At 41.0% G+C, this 18,936-nt stretch overlaps 1 protein-coding gene across 2 annotated transcripts in view; it reads left to right on the top strand.

Annotated features, from left to right (window-relative positions):
* Positions 1-17,859, top strand: part of DEPTOR (DEP domain containing MTOR interacting protein) — a 77,772-nt gene extending 59,913 nt beyond the window's left edge. For both annotated transcript variants that reach the window (XM_058023764.1, XM_058023754.1), the window contains one exon: positions 16,695-17,859. In XM_058023764.1, coding sequence (XP_057879747.1) covers positions 16,695-16,823 — 129 coding nt within the window. In that variant the 3' untranslated portion in view covers positions 16,824-17,859. The remainder of the gene's footprint in view (positions 1-16,694) is intronic.
* Positions 17,860-18,936: the final 1,077 nt, after the last annotated feature.

Raw genomic sequence — 18,936 nt, 5'->3', positions numbered from 1 at the left:
AAAAAGTATCCAAAGTCCAATTTCCCACTTTTACAGGATAGTGGGAAAGAGAGAAGCATGGATATTGTAGGTGAGAAACCTCTTTGTAACTCCTAAAGGCACCCTAGAGGGAGCTTGAAAACTGGGATTTATATTTTATCAATAAGGCTCAAGGTACATGCCTCCATTTAACCCTCTCTGTGAAGTTTTGGAAGGAGAAGATACCTCAGTGTTTGATGCTGGGCCTGTAGCCCTTCAAAGCACTCCAGCAATGCTTCAGTGCTAATTGAAGCTAGCTGAAGGGTACTTTCATTTTTTTGTGGAATTGAGCTTTAAATGAGGAGATGGGATAGGCTTGGATAAATATTTATGCTGTGCACTAGCATATGGTGTTGAAGCAGATGCAATTCAGTCTTAGAATTCTTATCTTATACCAACATGTTACTGATTGTAGAAAGGCATAAATTACACAAGTTGCCATCTGTTTTCAATTACAGCATGAAAACACTGAGGCAGGTTGGGATTTTCCTTTAGCTGTGTTATCAGCTCGCTGCCGAATTCAATAATTACATTAGAGTGAGTTGAGAATGGATGTATTTGGTAATGTGAACACTCAGAAAAAGTTGCTGACAAACTGCTTTCATAGCTTGTCCATAAATAGAGAAGCAGCAGAGCTAAACATGCACTAGCACTACCCACAATGAATGCCACTGCTGTAGGGCTTGAATATAAATGTATATATAAGTTTCAAACACATCTCTGTAAGTGCCTCATTTTCTGATATATAAACTATATGACTGATAACTGATATATTATAAACTATAATATAAAGGTCCATTCTTCTCCATAGAATTGTGGAAGCTGTATTTAAGCATCTATGACCTCAGAAAAATCTAATTTTAAGAAAATTTGATTTACCACAAAATCAGTCCGGTTGTGCAAAACCAAAAAAATTTCAAAGTTATTTTGACTCTGTCTTTCACTTTATGCAGCAGTAACCAGGACCTCCAATTTTATCTGCTATTATCCATCACAGAGATTGGAGAGTAAACCGAGTCGGCTAGCATTAGCCTCAAGCATCATTGAGATCATGCTTGAGAAGAGTGGTTGTTACATTACAGTATCAAAGAATGGGTTATGTTGGAAGGGACCACAGTGGGTCACCTGGTGTAATCTCTCATCTCAAGCAGGGTCATCCTAGAGCACACTGCACAGGACTGGTCCCATCCAGTAAAGGGGATTCCACAGCCTCCCTGGTCAGTCTGTTCCAGTGCATGATCACTACACAGTAAAGTCCTTCCTTGTGTCCAAGTGGACTTTCTTGTGCTTCAGTTTTCCTTCCTTGTGTTCAAGTGGACTTTCTTGTGCTTCAGTTTTCCTTCCTTGTGTTGTGCTTCAGTTTTCCTTCCTTGTGTTCAAGTAGGCCTTTTTCTGCTTCAGTTTTTGCCTCTTGTCCTACTGCTTGGAGCCACTCCTGAGAGCCTGGCCCATGCTCTTGGTACCCACCTTTTAGCTAGACATTAATGAGTTTCATCAGTCATCTCTTCTTGAGGCTCAGCTCTGCTCCCTCAACCTTTCATTGCAAGAGGCATTCTCCAGACCCTTGACTGACTTTGTAGCCCTCTGCTGGACCCACTCCATTTTTTCCATGTCTGTCTTGTACTGAGGAGCCCAGAACTGTACACAGCACTCCAGATGTGCCTCACTAGGGCAGAGTAAAGAGGCAGGACGACCTCCCTTGACCTGCTGCCAATGCTTTTCCTAATGCAGCCCAGGATACCACTGGCCTTCTTGGCTACAAGGACACGCTGCTGGCTCATGGACAGTTTGTTGTCCACCAGGACCCCCGAGTCTTTCCCTGCAGAACTGCTTCCCAGCAGGTTGGCCCCCACCCTGTACTGCCTGGGGTTGTTCCTCCTCAAGTGCAGGACCAGGACATTAGGACATGTTAAAAGCATAGCAATGGTGACCATAATGTAGAACACTTTGATTAACAGTTTGGATAGCTTTTTCATTATTATTTATTTAATCCTTAGTGGAAATCTTTCTAAAAGACCCTAAAGAAAAAATCAGTAAGGCTGTGCTAGTCAGTAGCATAATGACTCAACAGAAGTTGGAAGAGGTCAAATATTTGTGAATGTGAAAATAATAAGCTCTGCCATCAAAAATGACTTCTTGACTGGTTGTGCTTGACAAATTTTTAACATGTATAGCACTCAGCATACTTTCCTGATCAGTGAATGAATCTGTGCCTGGGTGTTCCTGTTCTGTGTATGCCTCCTCCTTTTAGTCTGTGGTCATCATTTGCTAATGTAGTTTGCTGATGAACTGTATTGATGCCTCCCTAACTGTCCCAAGGTTTCCACTTTCCCTGTGTGTATTTAATTAAACTCAGGGAGTAGTTCCCAGATTTTTAGAGTGAATCTTTTTACCAGTTCTACATAGGTTGGACCTATCCTAGAACCATGTTGTTCTTACTGTACTGGGATTAATGCCATGAAAATTATCACAGTAATATAGTTCTGTGAGGACTTGGCAGAAAACTGCATTGCGCATCCTCTTGTCTGGGAGTTCTGTGAATTCAGCCCTCTCACCAAAGTAGAGGCTTCTCTAACTAAAGAAGAAGGTGGTTTTGAAAGCTGCATTGTGTGTCACTGCCAGAACTTTGTTTACTTGCCAGAAGGAGACAAGGCTTGGCAAATTTCTCCTTTGCTTTCATTGCAGGCTACTACAAGTGCAATGAAGTGCAACAACAGAGTCTTTATGTCCTTGACCATCCTTTGCATTAACACAGTGTCTTTAGGTTGATTGAAATAATGGAAGCTTTTTCCTCAGTATTGGGAATCCCAGTGCAGGATTAGATCTCTCTCTTCTGCCCCTTCACTGCACCAGCTACTCTGTCCATTTTATTCCTTCTCTGTGTTGGAAGCCCTGTCATTGTTGAACTCTGTGTCGGGAGACTCCTGGAGACACTGTTCCACTGGTGAACCTGCCCCATGGTGGCCACAAGGAAGCCACAGTTTGGATTTGGATTCTCTTTTCCTGTCACAAACCCTCTGTGCAATACTGACCATTTCCCACCAGAATTTTTGTAAAGTGGTTTGGGTTTAAATAGAGATGGAAAATTTCACCAAATCTGACATATTCTCAAAAATAACCAAAACATTTGATGAGTAGATCTGTTTTGGCACCTGTAGATAATTTTGCTAAAGTTTCTTTGTTTCCTTATGGGGGGTGTGGTTCACAGCATAAGATCCAGGTTTTCCAGTCTCAGAGCAGAGATTTTGCAGACTGGGCCCAGTGACTCCCATGCAGCAAAGTTACAGCTCCCCAGGTTTCAAACATCAGTTTGTACAGCTCTCATCTTTCTAAGCCATCCTTCTCCCTCTCCTGAAATTTGTGTTTGTGTTGACTCCAGATATTTTCTTTGTGACATCCCACCCTGCCACCCCGCCCAGGTTGTAACTACTCTGCAGACACTTTCTATTTCCAATGTTACCACATTCCAGTCTCTGCTGATCTTTACAAAAATTCTCCTGTTTTGCTCCATTTTTCAGTAATAAATCAGTAGGCTCTTCATTGTGAAATTTTCGTTCTTTTAAAGCCATAATAAAGCTCCTGTTATCTTCTGACATGTCAGAATTTCATCCTACATTCCTACTTTTTTTTGGTGGATCTCCGTTTTTTTTCTGCTTGTTTCCTTGGTTTGCCTTGCTTCTTTGTCCACAGAGTTGTATAAGTTTGTTTTGAAGAAATCTCTTCTGAGGCTGCAGAACTTCTGAAGCAGTTTTGGAAGGTTAAGTGAACCCCACCCTTGTGCACAAGCCCCAGAGTGCACAGCCAGCACCAGCTGGGTCTGGGACTGTGCTTGCTTCAGTGGATCATGAGCCTCTGTTCTTCTGAGCCAGTGGATATAAAACTGACTAAAAAATCAGCCACCTTTATCTTGTGCTAGAGATCAGGTGCTTGCTGTGACTATCTGGAACTCCTGTATGATGAAGAAATCAAAACGTGGCGTGTGAAAAGTCACACACTGAGGTATGAGGGGAAAGACCCCCCACCATGCAGTTGGGAACATTGACGCAAACATCACGCCGGCAGGATGTGAGCTGCAAACTGCACACACAAAAGAAAACAGAGAAAAATTCTTTTCATGATCGTCAGACCTGATTTTGAACAACAGGATCCATGTTGATCACTATAGAGAAAGGAATTAAGACAGTGGGAATTCCCAGGTGAAATATAAAAATAGTGAGTTCAACTTTTTGGGTCTAAATTTCTCCTTTAACAGCTTCCCCCCTGCCAAACTTACAGGACACAGGTTTAATAAGGTTTTACTTGCTTATCCCAGACCCAAATTTTGGCCTGCATAGAAGTATTAGGTTTCCAATGCCTCTGTGTGATTTTTCCTAAAGACTCTTTTAACAGAGAGAGTTTTACTGGGCAATAAAATAACTTTTTTTCTCTTTACAACAACTGAAACCTTAAATGAGTACAGCAAGTTTCATAATATCTCAGAGCTCTGTTTTCCACATTCACAGTGGTGTGGTTGACTTTAGAATTGAACTTGTTTATAGGCCTGTCACCTAAAATGGTCTTGGGCAACAAGTGACCCACTGTACTTGTGTCTGTATGTTGGCACATTCTCATCAACAGGAAATATAAATACAAAAAAGAAAACCCAAATCTGCAGCTTCATTATTGGAGATCAGTGAATTTTCTAAGTTTAGTCACATTATTTTAATAACTTATAGTTTTAAAAATTCTTTTCAAGTAAGTGGTGTTTTATGACAGGATAATCCAGATATCTGAAAATCTTGCCTTTATCAAAGTGTTTTCTGTTTTATTTCTGAAGTCTTACAGCTGTAACCATTCAGAAAGCAGCACTGTAGAACAGGGCTGTGCTTGTGCTTTGCTACGACTTCCAAGCTCCTGTGTGGTCTATAGGCCATTGAATGGCAAGATCCTGATGGAGCAGCTGGGATCTCCCCCTGCTCAAGCTGTCATGGGCTATTGCAGCTCACTCCCAGGTAGCCCAGCCTCTCTAAAGAGACTGCTGTCATCTGAAAAACTGATCAGCAGAATGCCTGAAGTCTTGAAAAGGTTATCCTAAGTGTCTGTAAAAAAGACATAGAATTAGAGGCTAGTTCAGCAAAAAGCTATCATTTTGAATTACTTCTGCTCTCAGCTGAGAATGAAAAACATTTTGTACTACTTGGTTTAGTTGCAATACTCATTTCAGTTGATTACTTGGAGAGTTCCTCAGATGCTGTCGTTTTTACAAGTCCAGGCTATCTCAGCTCTCTGCCCTGAGCGCTTCAAGGATGCTGCTGCTCCCCAGCTGCTGCTCTGAAGACTCTTGCCTGCACTTCTCTCTCCGTCTCTTTGCTTGCTGCTGCTCAAGACACAGAGTGGCTTCCTTTCATGGTATAAGGGAATGAATTGGGAAGCATGTTGCATTAAAGCCAAGGCTCTGTTTAGCTAGCCAAACACATGGAAAAACAATTGCACTTTTGTCTGTGCAAACAGAGAGCAGCTGTTTGTCTCAAACAGCGCAGACTGTTCCTGCTCACAACATGCTGGATACCAGAGGGTGCTGAGGGTGCCTTGCTTGAGTCTGCCTGCCCCTGCAATTCCCTTGGTTGCACTTCATGACTGTTTTTATCCAATATGGGACTTAAATGGACTGCAGTTCAGCATAATTATATTTGACCATGTAAGTAAACTGATACAGTTTTAAACTTCTTTATTCATTATGCGCAATTTTGTTTTAGCAAATATGGTTTAGCTATAGATATACCAGAAAAAAAAGACACCAAAAGGTCAACCCAAGCATTAAAAGACATTATTTCTAAGCTTAGACTCTGTTCTTCTGAGACAGATGCAGTATTTTACCCAGAGCCATCTTTAGCCATTTGAGTTGTTTAACATATTCAGAACTGTTCTGTGGTAGGTATCAAATTGCACTATACAATAAAAATGCTTATAAAGTTAGACATGCAGTCACTGGTGTGCTTTCCTGATGTGGCCCAGCCTGGTCCAGCTTTACCTGTGGGTATTTCTCACTGGGACTCACATTAAGTCAGTGATTTTACACACCAGTTCCCAATTAGGGCCGTGGAAAGCAGTGACCTATATTCCCCTACTCCATATTTATGGATGGTTTGTGTTTCAGGGTATTATGTTCTTATGTTATTACTCTCCAGATATGTACAGATAGCGTTAATTTACCTTTGTGAATAATTCCTGCTCAGTTGATCTGTCAGCAAAACTCCACCACTTGCAGAGCTGAGACTTGGGCAGCCCAAGAGACTCATGCTCCAAAGCAAGAGTTGTTCTCATGGGCTCTTTGTTCAGCTCTTTTCCTTCTCTAATTTGTCCACTCTGTTTGTGGAGTTTGCTCAGCAGTGGTTTAATTCTCTTTCTGATGAAGAAAAAAGGATTTGAATTCCCAAAGATTCCCATCATTTGGAAGGGAGGAAGGAAGGGAGAGACTGTCTGAACCAATGATGAAGCCCTTGATAATCTGACTTTTTATATTATGTGACTTACTCCATTATGTTATAAAATAGCTAATACTATATTACGTGGGTTTTTTTGTATTATGCAGTTTAAGAATTATGTTGTTTAATTCACATTGGGGTTTTTTTTCAGTTGGAGACAAATTTGTTTGGAATACTATAAAAAATTCAGCCTCTTTTTTAAAATGGAAAGAAATATGTAATATATATGTAATGAAAATGTGTAATGAAGCCTTGCTCAGGCAAACCATCCACGCCACTCTGCAGTCACAGATCAAGATGGAGCACAAGAATGATGAAGTTATATTTTAATTCTGTAAATGGAGCTCATTTTCTCTGCTGTGAGTTGCAGTGTGCTCTGCAGATACCCAGTTTCTAGCCCCCTGATGGAACACTGGGTCAGCTTCACACTGCTGTACAGAATGAACAAGAAACACGTCTCTCGAGAGACAACATCTTTTTTATGCAAAGCCTGGATACTTGCCTACTCCCACACCACCCACTGCACAGCCAATTACACTTTTGCTGGAGATATTTACAGAACTGAACACACATCTGCAATTTATTCTGTTCCATCCAGTAACCTCAGTTGTGGAGGAAAGGCCATGGTATGATTTTTTAACCTTCCAGCAACATGCAGTTGGTTGTGAATTGTGAGGTTCCAGCTTAACTTTACTAATCCTATCAAGATTGCATGAACTCTTTAAAAAATACCAAAGATAAGAATCTAAGTGGAAACATAACTTTTAGGACCTCTGATTTTCATCTCTTTTCCTCATTCCATTGTGACAGTGTAAAGCTTAGCAGAGTGAGAGCAAAAATTTCAGTGCTGCCTGTGTTTACTTTTAAGTAGAAGTTAGTCTTAGATCTTAGGCTCTTCTGTGGTACCACATCCAGCATCTCTGTAGCCTGGCTCTGCTGAGCATGGGGATTCCTTTGCTTTATGGCTATGGGTGACCTATTAAAACAGAAGAAATCCTGTATCAACATAAATGCAGGCTGGTTGTGTAAGTGTGTAAAAGAAGCTGAGCTCTGTGCTCTCTCTCCTCCACTGTTGTTCTCCTGCCTCAGATTTCTCTGCACTTGTTCTTGGTACCATAACATCCATCTTGCCATTGATTTCACTGAGACTTTAAGTTTTCTGAAAACTTTAGTTTTCTGGTCTGTGTAAGCTCTGCCAAAAGGCTGATCCTATCTTCACCTCCTTTTCATCTCCCTCTTTCCCTTTGCCTTCAAATGTGTCTATTGCCTCCTTCCTCCATCCATGTCAAGCACATCAAGGAACTTACTTTGCCTGGAGACGAGTCCTTTCATTTATTTATTTTTGCTGGCACAGGATGAAAAGGATGAAAAGGGAGTGGTGCCTGGCTTTGGTGTGCTGCTCCCAGAGCCAGCACAAAGGGACAGGAGCATCTCTTGGGACTGCAGGTACCAAGTTCTGCTATGAATCTTCCTCCCCTTTGAAAGGGGTTTGACATCTGAATCCACAGATTCCTTGGCAACTCAGGTTGAGTGTATCCCTCTCTGTGAGCAGAGGTCCCAAATCAGATTACTGATCCAGCTTTTAATAAGAAAACACTTTTTTTCCACATTTCTTTTAAAAGTAAAATTATCTTTTTGCACTCCAAAGAGATGAAAACCTCATTGTCACTAAGAGTGTTGTCACTAAGGGTCTTGTACACAAACCCATGATGTGGTATGTGAGGTAGAAGGTGATGATGTGGTAATTGTTTGGGAAGATTTATTCAAGAGATCTAACAACTGGCAAGGCAAACCTGTGTGGTTTTCCACTTGTAAATAGTTCCTTTCTAGTTGGTAACAGCAATGAAAAGTACAAATGGTGTAGTTTTTTGTTCCTTTGTGACAAAATAACAGCCTTAAATGGAAGTTTTTACTTTCACTCATTTCTCAATTCCTTCACACTTCATATTTAAATTAGATTTTAAAAAGTGACATCTTGAATTCCATCTGTTTGCTTGGAGGGCAGTGGTGCCTGGGAGGAATGTTTCCCAGCATCTGCAGAGGAGCAAGGGGCGTGCAAGGGGGAAAGGATCCCATTGGAAAGATACCTCTTCTTTTACAATGTTGGAAGCTTGGATGTCTCCTTCCTCCTTGCAGAAAGCTGGAAAGCTGTGTTTCAGATGTTATGTTCTTGTAGCACCTAAGCCTTGCCCAAATTTTGCTGAAATCTGTCAGCAAGACAGGAAAAGCCAAAGCAGCTGTATTGACTCTTGAAACAAGCAATGGTAAAGGCTGCATTGTTTTTATTTTTGCTTTGTGCTTTCCTTCTCAGTTTCAGGATTTTAGTAACCTTCCCAGATGAGAACTGTGGCCTTATCACAGAATCAACCAGTATGTTTTCAGTTTTGGAACTGGCCCAGAGCTTTCAAAAGTATCTGAAGTGTGAAAAGTTTGATTTGTTGGGTATCCTGCTGATGGCATCTCCAGGTCACTGACAATTGCAAAATGCTAACCCTTCAGCCCTGATTTCATGGGTGCCCATTATTGAGAGCATGGCCTGATATTTAATAGAAATCAGGATCTTGTGGATCTCTCATGCACACAGAAAACAGATGGGTTTGCTAACTGCATATGGAGGACTTTCCTCTGGAAGACCACAGTGAATTTCAGAATTGTTTCAATAATGAAACAATTATGAGTTTGAGCTATTCAAGCGTCCCAGCTGATCCTTGTCCCTGCCGGATTAGTAGGACATGAAAAAAGCATTTATTTATAATTATTGAGGGTGTCTGTATAACAGAAATGTAAGCAGGCTGTCTCTGTAATGGATTTAATTTTAATTTTCATTAGTAAGAAGAAAAGCAAAAATATTACCATCGGGATATACTTTTCTTTTTTAAATAGTTATATTGTCAATTCTGGTATGAATTCTACTCCATAAAATAGCCAAATACACTTTTGTTTGAACATCTCTGAAAGAATTTAGACTTAGAACCTTTTATTTTTGTTCTTAGGAGAATTACTGAACAACTTTCCAAGGTTGAAAATAACTCCTACACTTGCCTAATTCATAATTTTTACTTGATGCTAATAAGGTTTGTTTGTTGTTTTTTTTTTTTTTTTAAAGAAACTGAAAAGAAAGCAATACATTTTTTCATGCATTTTGGGAATGCATGTGTGACTGGGAATTATCTGTGTGACTGGGAATTATCTGTGTGACTTTGGCTTCACATCAGATGATAAGAAGAAATAGTACTCAAGGAAGCATGTCCCAAACTATCCAAGTGTATGTAAAACACTGTGGATACAAATGATGAACAGAGCAAGGGGGTAAATCCAGTCTGTCTCCTGCTGGATGACTGAGCCTGCCTCGTTTCAGACACAGCTTTCCCAACAAGCACAACTTGTTTCTGTGCAATGTGCTAAGAACTTCTGAACTACCTTGGTCTCAAACGGATGTGCTTTGCTGCAGAACATGGGCCTGCTTTGTGCTGTCAGCTGCTAGAAATCTGTTTTGGATCCACACAGAGTCCAGGAGTGAAATCCTGGCTACTCCAGAGTGAAAAGATTAGTGCAAGACTGGATTTCACACTCTGTCCAGCATTTTTATATATTTTCCTTCATACAGTTGCCATGTGTACAGTAATATTCATACTTTCAGTGGAAATTAATTGGTGGCACTATTTTCAACATCTCTTTATGCTGTTAATTGCTGATGTCAGAGCTGCTATCAGTACCAAACAGCCCATCAAACCTTTTTGTTTGGTTTACCTTGTTGCTGTTGAAGGAGAAGATTCGAGTGCACTGGCATAGACTTTGTGCTTTGCAGTTTTAGACCCTGAATATTCCCATTGCTGCCTAGAGAATGAGGTGAAGTATCAGTACTGCTGCAAAACTGTATTTTTGCCACTATCTTTACTGTGTCATTGCATAATCTAGCTTTGAATTTGAGAAATTCAAGCCTGCATTATTTGGTAACATTGATTGCTTTGGTACCTATTTGATCTGCAATTTTAGTAGTGTGTGTATTTTCCTAAAGAGCAGTTAACAAACTAAACACCAAAAAAACCCACAGTCAAACAAACTAAACACTAAAATCCCACAGTCAAACAAACAAACAAACAAAAAAACCAGAGTAGATTCCAGACACTGATGCTGGCACTGAAATGTAAATGATAAATCCTTTGAGAATGAGCACCTCACCCCCCAGCATCTGCTGGAGTAAAGGACAGTCCCTGCCCATCCCAGCCAGGCTGCCTGGTGGCAGTTGTATTCCTCTTAATTTGGGCGGGTTTTTCAAAATTTATCTCAAATTAAACTGGCCATGTAATCATGGTCTTGTCCTACTGTTTTGAGATATATTATCTGCTGACTGTGCATGGCTGTTATTTGCTTTATACCAGAGATGCATAGTTGGACTCGCTGCATCTATAAATCAAAATGTCATTTTAGGGCTGTCCCAAACAGCAATGATCACTTAGGTCAAAGTCTGCAGTAGGAATTTCCAGCTCTTTATAAACTTTCACAACACCCTTCTAAAAAGTGTGCCTAGAAAAGAACATTTTTAAAGGATTTTTAAGTATATTACACTCAAAAAAGTCCAGCAAGCAAGGCTTGGCTCCGCAGGGAAAGCTAACTAAAGCTCACAGTGCAAACAGCATCTGAATATCCAAGGATCTAGGCTAGCTGCCTATCCTGTAACATTCCTGTAGCATTTATAAATATGAAGGTCATCCTGAGGCAGAACTAACAAAGAATTACTGACAGGTATGCAATGTTTTTGTTTCATGATTGGCTTTAAGGCAGTTGCACAGTTCCACTCCCATGCCTGCAGCCAGCCTCTGCCATCCCTTAGAAGGATCCCACAGTCATCCTCAGCTCAGCTCCTGATCAACACCAACTCAACTGTCCAGCCCGGGTGCAGGCAGCCCCCTGCGAGGGCAGGGCCTTGCTTTGGCAGCAGGCAGCTGTCCCAGCAGGAAAATCAGGGGGTGTGGATGTACATCTGCAGGGCAGCTTGGCAGGACCGAGGAGGGGCATGCAGCCAAAGATTGCCGTGGAGGAAAGAGCAATTACCAGTGAGGGGGAGGAAGGGTTGGACAGTTCCAAGTACAGCACAATCCTGATTTTGCCAGTAAATGTCACGGTAACAAATTATTCTCACCCCTTCTTGCCATCTTCAGTCCGATGATAAATGGCATGACGAATCTTTGCTAACTTCTTTAAACTACAGGCTTCCAGATCCTTTTTTCAATGTAATGTTCAAATGTAAGCCGTAACTTGAAGTTTATAGGGGGGCACCTGGATTTGGTTAAACCTTCTGTATGCATGATGGAAAACCCACAGAAAGACAGAGGTGCTTTTTCTGCTATTCCTGCTTCCATGAGCTGCTGTTTCCAATGGCGGGAAATTGAAATACTCAACAATAAATGCTTACTGCTGTAATACTTAAATATTTTAAATCACTTAAGGGAGGGGTTTTTTTCATTTGAGTGTTGCTTTATTTAACTATTATTAGTTCTGTGGTTTTTAGATCACCACATCCTGACCAACAAAATGGTCGGAATTTATTATGGGCTGTGTCATTTTTTGAAGTCAGAGGGATGAAAAGGGATGGTTATCTCTTGTCAAGCTCCTTGGAGAGCAATGAGGAAATGAACAATAAAGGTTCTTTGAGGTTCTTTTAACTGTAGCTTGTCATCTATTATAGTTACTGATGTGTGGAAACCAACAGAAATACTTTACATGTTTGTAGTTACAAAGCCCTTAACAGCTGCAGCTATGAGCTGAGCACTTACAGCTTTTTGAAATGTGTTTTTATAAATGTAATGTTAAATCATTGTATTTTTGTAAATCAGTCTCCTGAAGAAAATTCCTGCAATAATAAAATATGAATTGACTCACCAGTCAGGGCTGGTGAGTGGGTGCTCACTTGCTCTTGCTTGTTTTCTCACTTCAGTAGAGCAATACACAATATGAACATTTTTGGGGCAGGATTGATAGGGACTAAAATGCACAAAGCAACACTGCATTTCATTTTCCCTTGCTGGATGCAGTGAATGGGAAATCAGGGTGGGGAGAGGAAAACTGAGTTGAGGGCAGTCAGCATAACAAAGGGCTCAGGTCTGTGCAAACCTCTTTCTCCTCACCAGGACTGGAGGACACAGCAAATGGCTCCTCATTTCTTCATCCCTGAGAGAGCCAGGTCCGGAATTTGCAGAGACTCAGCCCTCAGGAGCACTGGTCAAGCAATTACTATGGAGAGAGCTTTCTAGCCCCAGGGTAGTTGGCTCTTTATTACCATCTCCTGCTCCTCATGGGTCTTTTCCTGCAGTTTTAGGATGGGACTGTGCTCTTTGGTGTATTGCCCCCCTCCCCCTGCATTTATCTTCTCATCTTGCCTGGGTGGACTTCTTGCATCTAATCCTCTCCACTGGGAATGATGAAATTAATAAGCCATGTGGATCCACTGCAAAGGAGGGCACGAAGGGGGCTGTTCTCAGCTGTACACATTGCTGGTTAATCGTGCTGCCAAAGGCATGTGATAAAACAAACACACTGAGAATGCAGACGTGTCAGCTCTTGTCTTCCACAAAAAATTCACTCCTTGGCATCCAGACTGCTGTTCACGTTGTGCCTGTGCCATCTGTATTTACGCCATTGCAGCCCTGGTGTGGGTCACTGGCTGGTCTGAAACTCTGTTCCTCTGATGGGGCGTTCCCCAAAGGCACCTGAATGCCCCTGCCATGATCCAGCATGCAGATTTATCCACTGAACCTGGCCAAACATGAGTCCCATGCGCTGGGATTCCAGTAAGTCAAGATGACTGAGAATATGCAACAGTAAAACAAAGATCGGCCATTCAACTTCCAAAAATTGCTTTATGCCAGAAGACACAATGTTGTTTCTGTTGGTCTGTTTTAAATCAACCCAAATATTATTTTAGAGCCAGAGCTATAATTCAGTAAAACTTGATACAACCTTGGAAAGCCATAGAAAGTATTAGGAAATACCACTGGAAGTTGAAACGTACAGATACTGCAATAATCTGCATTTTTAACTGAATAGAGATGCCAGTTAAATACTAATTGGACACATTGCAGAGGGTGACGGGTTACCTTTTCAAAAAAAAATCCTTAAAATTTAGAAGGCTTTGTCTGCATGCAAAAACTAAACCATTTTCCCAATGCTACTTGCAGCTGAACTATTCATATACAGGAAAGATTATTGCCATGGGAGTTGTATCACTGATTGCCATATTTTGGTGATCATTTAGGGTGCCAGTAAGGCTACTTCCACGATCTTCAGCTCTGCAGAGGAGTTCTGAGGGTAAGGAGTAAGGTGCAAGAGTTTACCATCCCTTCAGGAGCTGCTGCTGCCACTCTTCCTCTGCAGAGGCTCTAAGAAGCAGAGATTAAAGTAATTGGTGACATTTTAAATGAAACGTTACATTTTTGGATTGGGTTCACTTCCTCTATAATTTTTCTTAAATTGATAGCTACATTCTGTCCATTTTGCAGAAATACAAATTGAGTTTCACCACACATTTTGAGAGGGAAGTTGCTGGCACACAAAAGTTAAGTGACTTGGCATGTGAGAAAATCTGCTTTAGAGCTAGCATTGAAGGACACCAGAGCTGCTTCCCACCTCTCCCACACCCATTTCTGTCTTGTGCTTCTGCCTAAATAGGAAAGTGAAAAATCATAGGCTGATAGAATTGTTACTGCTGGAAAAGACGGGTTGGTCTAATAGCGTCAAGTCCAGCCATTAACGTGACACTGCTGCGTTCACCACTAAACCAAGTTCCCAGGTGCCACATCCACACAGGGCTTTTAGCACTTGCAAGGATGGTTGTTCTAACCCTTTCCTGGGCAGCCTGTTCAAATGTCTGACCTCTTGTTCTGTGAAGAAATTTGTTCTCATATCACAGAATCAAATAGTTTGGAAAAGACCACTGAGATCATCATGTCAAAGCTATGACCGAACACCAATGTGTCAAGTAGCCCTGGCACCAACCCTCCCCTGGTGCAACCTGGGGCTGTTTGCTCTGGTCCTGTCCCTTGTTACCTGGGAGAAGAGACCAACCCCACCTGGCTCCAGCCTCCTTTCAGGGAGTTGGAGAGAGTGACAAGGTCCCCCCTGAGCCTCCTTTTCTCCAGACCAAACACCCCCAGCTCCCTCAGCTGCTCCTCACCTGAGTTGTGCTCCAGACCCTTCCCCAGCTCTGTTGCCCTTCTCTGGACACACTCCAGCCCCTCAATGGCCTTCTTGTAGTGAAGGCCCAGAGCTGGACACAGGATTTGAGGTACAGCCTCACCAGTGCTGAGTACAGGGGGACAATCCCTGCCCTGCTCCTGCTGGCCACACTGTTCCTGATCCAGGCCAGGATGCCATTGGCCTTCTTGGCCACCTGGGCACTCCCTGGCTCATGTTCAGTCACTGCTGACCAGCACCCCCAGGTCCTTTTCCAAGGGCAGCTTTCCAGCCACTGTTCCCCAGCCTGCAGTGCTGCAGGGGGTTGTTGTGACCCAAGAGCAGGATCTAGGACATTGCCTTGATGAACCTCATAAAATTGACCCCACAATTGATCCAGAGTGTCCATATAAAATAAAGCATGAAAAATTCTGGTGATACTTGTTTCATAGCTTCTTTCTTACAGATTCAAGGGGACTTATGGGTAAAATAGTGTATTCTAGTGAATGTATTGTTTCCATTGAAACATCAGGACAATATTATTATTCACTTAGGCTCCATATTTTTATCATTAAAAATACAGATCTAGACACTACACACGTTTTTTGACCTTTTTACCAAACACTGTAATGTTATGATTAGATGCAGAGAAGTCTTAACGTCCTTGAGGAATCAGTATTATCTTTATTTTCCTGCATTTTTTACAATGTTGATGTGACTTTTTCTCTGTTTAAGTGTTTTAAGATGTACAGTGATGTTGGTCAGTATATTTCTATCAAGAATATTTTCCTTGAAAATGTCCTATGATCATACAAAACCTCCAATATTTGTTATAGCTTTTACAAACAAAATACTAGCATATTTGAAATTTATTAATAAGCCATACTTGATGAAGGAAATCAAAACAAATCACATGGAAGTGACATTTTAATCTGTCCTAGTACTGACTTCATCTTCCGTGATATTATTTCTCAAAATTTGGATCCATTTGGTTCATGTTTCACTGTTGGAGGTTTTGGCACTGAATCTAGTGAAGTCATCATTCAGACCTTGCCCTGAGCCTGGAAACATGGTGCATATTTTTTCTTGGTGATTACCAAGAGCAGACTAAAATGATTTCTAGGAAAGCATTTAGGACAAACTAAAGATAAAAGACTGCAATTGCCAGAGCTGTCTTCATAGAGTCATAGAATGGTTTGGGTTGGAAGGAAACTTGATGACCATCTCATTCCCGCTGCTGTCAACAGGGACACCTTTCACAAGGCCAGGTTGCTCAAAGCTCCATCCAACCTGGCCTTAAACAGTTCCAGGGATGGGGCATCCACAGCTTCTCTGATCAACCTGTGCCAGTGCCTCACCACGCTCATAGTAAAGCATTTCTTTCTGATATCTAATCCAAACCAACTCTGTTCCATCTTAAAGCCTTTCCCCCTTGACCTGTTACTCCAGGCCCTTGTGAAAATAGTCCCTCTCTGTCTTCCTTGCAGGCTCCTTTTAGGTACTGGAAGGCCACAATAAGGCCACCCAGAAATCTCATCTTTTCCAGCCTGAACAAACCTAATTCCCTTAGCCTTAGTTCCTTATCAAAGAAGTGCTGCATCCTTCTAACCATCTTTGTGGCCTCCTTTGGACTTGCTCCAACAGTTGTCCTTGCTCTGCTGGGGACCCCTTAGCTGGATGCCACATTGTTTGCAAAGCAGCATTGATATTGTACAATATCACCGATACAAGAAAAAATAACATTGCTGTAAGAAAAAATGATTGATATTGATAAATGATTGATGAATCTCAAAAGTTAAAAGATTGGAAAGTTGAATTCCACTGATTTGTAAGTTGAAGTAATGTTTCAAAACAAATTATGGAAAATTAACTTGCCAGATTAATTCTAAGAAATGTGGGGGCTTTTAAGGGGACCAAATGAGATGATGTGAAGAGTTCTGGAGGTTTTGTCTGCCCAGGAGTTGATAGTACATCTGTGTAATTGACCTAACAAAATAAATTCTAATGCATAACTCGTTTTGCTGCTTGCTTTCTCCTCAGGTTTGCCAATTTGTCGTGTCTGTCAATGGCCTCAATGTTCTCCATGTGGATTACAGGACAGTAAGCAACCTCATCCTCACCGGCCCTCGAACAATTGTGATGGAAGTGATGGAAGAAGTGGAGGCCTGAGAAGGCACAAAACCCCTACTACTGGACATTTTTGTGAGACACATAGCAACAGCCATGGAGTGTCATGACACAAGGCAGCAGAATGTTGCTGTGTCTAAAGAGATGATTTTGCTTTTAGGGGAGGGGGCTCTCTTTCCTTTAACAATAATAGCATTGGTGATTATGCTAAGATGTGAACAATAGATACCAGCTTGTTTTCACTATGGACTTCTCTGTGCCCAACAGAGACAAGATCAGGGCCTTCAGGTGGTCTGTCCAGCCATGGCTGCATCAGTCAGAATGGGTTCCAGCCTAAGAGGCCATGCATATTTCCTCACAGTCCACTGCTGGATCAAAGCACTTCAGGAGGTGAAAGAGCCAAGCACTGTGGGTCGGGGTGTCACAGATGGTTTCCATGAGATACTGACATTGATAAACATTGTCCAGCTTTGTCCCTGGAGCACGGGCGGTCACAGGTGCTCTCTCCTTGGGCTGAGGGACAGCTGATGAAATCCTGGCTTGATTACAGTCAAACACAAATGAACTGCAAATGCATGAGAAAAGGTGTCTGTGCTCTGTATAGGATAGTCTGGTATGAATGCTTGGGCCTTACTGATTACATGGGTTAGTCTAGAAAGAAAATGGAAAAATGAGTGGTCTTTTACAAAAACCACCTTTAAAAATTGGTCTTTTGGTTTCAATGCTTGTGTGCTGGATTAGGTGCTTGAATACAAAATATTGATTTTGAGGTTTTTTCCATACCTGTAAAGGAAAGGTGCCTCAGTCTTACTATTCATAACTTTGGAGAAATTTTGGACACCTTAATTCCCAGAAGAGGAATATTTGGCAGGTTGTAGTGGGAAATTCACAGTGTTAGCATAACGAATGATATATTCAGATTCTCCAGTAGCAAAAGCACACTTCAAATTGAAGCAATGTACTTGAATGTACATGAAGTTTATCAGCACTTTCCAATCATCTGATGTTTTGCAAAGAACCAACTTCCCTCATGAGCTGCATTTGACACTGTTACAAATAAAACATTGTATTTAACTGACTCTTATTGTTTCTCAAACAGTAGGATTTTTTCATTTATGAATTCATGAAAGAAATATTTTTAAAAACATATATAAAAAATCCATGTTCTGCAGTTAGGTGACTCTTCAATTCAATGTTAAGGGGACTGCATGGGTTTTATTTGATCTTTGAACTGAATGAATACATCCTGTTCCACAAAATTATATATCTATTTTGCAGGCTTTCTCTGCTGTCTAAATTTTACAATCAAAGCTTGACTTTCTATATGCACATACCACAAATCATCCAATTCTGGGGTGGGGAAAGTATTTTTCCTCAAATAATTTTGCAACATGCTTTGTATTAAAAATTATTCTCACTAAATAAATTGCTCTTTCAGTATGTTTTTCATTCACTCAAACACTTTTATTTCAGAGATATAGCAAGTATTCAAAATCATGTACTCCTGCAGCTTTATAGGAAGAGGTCCATGGGTTCTTTGTTTCTCATTTTGTATATCTGTGGTTGTATTTTCACCGAGAAAACTTTTCATATTGCACTAATATGCAGCAGTGCAGGGAGGTATAAAACTGCAGCTACTTACTTGATACTAACCAGGCACCCAAGTGTTTAGAGGGTTTGTTCAAACTGTCATCTATGACAGTTCTGAATACTCCCCAAAATTTTGGTACACACGTATATGCCATAGCGGGTTACATTTTACAGGTCATCCAAAATAAATAGCAGAGCACACATTGTTATATTAGGTTGTAACAACTGTCCATGGTATCCACTCAGAACAGTGGATACAATCTTGTTGTCCCAGAAATGTTTCAGTATGCTATAAGTATTTTGAGTTTGTGAATCCAGGAATGCTTCTCCAAATATGTTTATTTAATTTTATTTTTTAATTTTCTTTTTTTTTCTTTTTTTCTTTTTTCCCCCTGGGTTGTTTTAGTGGCTTAACCCCTTTAAAATATAAATTCTGCATGTTAGGTTAAGTTAAATATTGCAGATGAAGGATTTTCTTAGCAAAATGCTAATGATTCTCTCTAATGCCGTCATGGATTTGTCTGTATTACATCTCTTGCCTTAGTTAATATTCTGCTAGAAGTTC

The sequence above is a fragment of the Melospiza georgiana genome, chromosome 1 (assembly GCF_028018845.1).
Source record: "Melospiza georgiana isolate bMelGeo1 chromosome 1, bMelGeo1.pri, whole genome shotgun sequence".
Lineage (NCBI taxonomy): Eukaryota > Metazoa > Chordata > Aves > Passeriformes > Passerellidae > Melospiza > Melospiza georgiana.
Note: the sequence above shows the minus strand (reverse complement) of the source record. Positions and strands in the feature narration are given on the sequence as shown.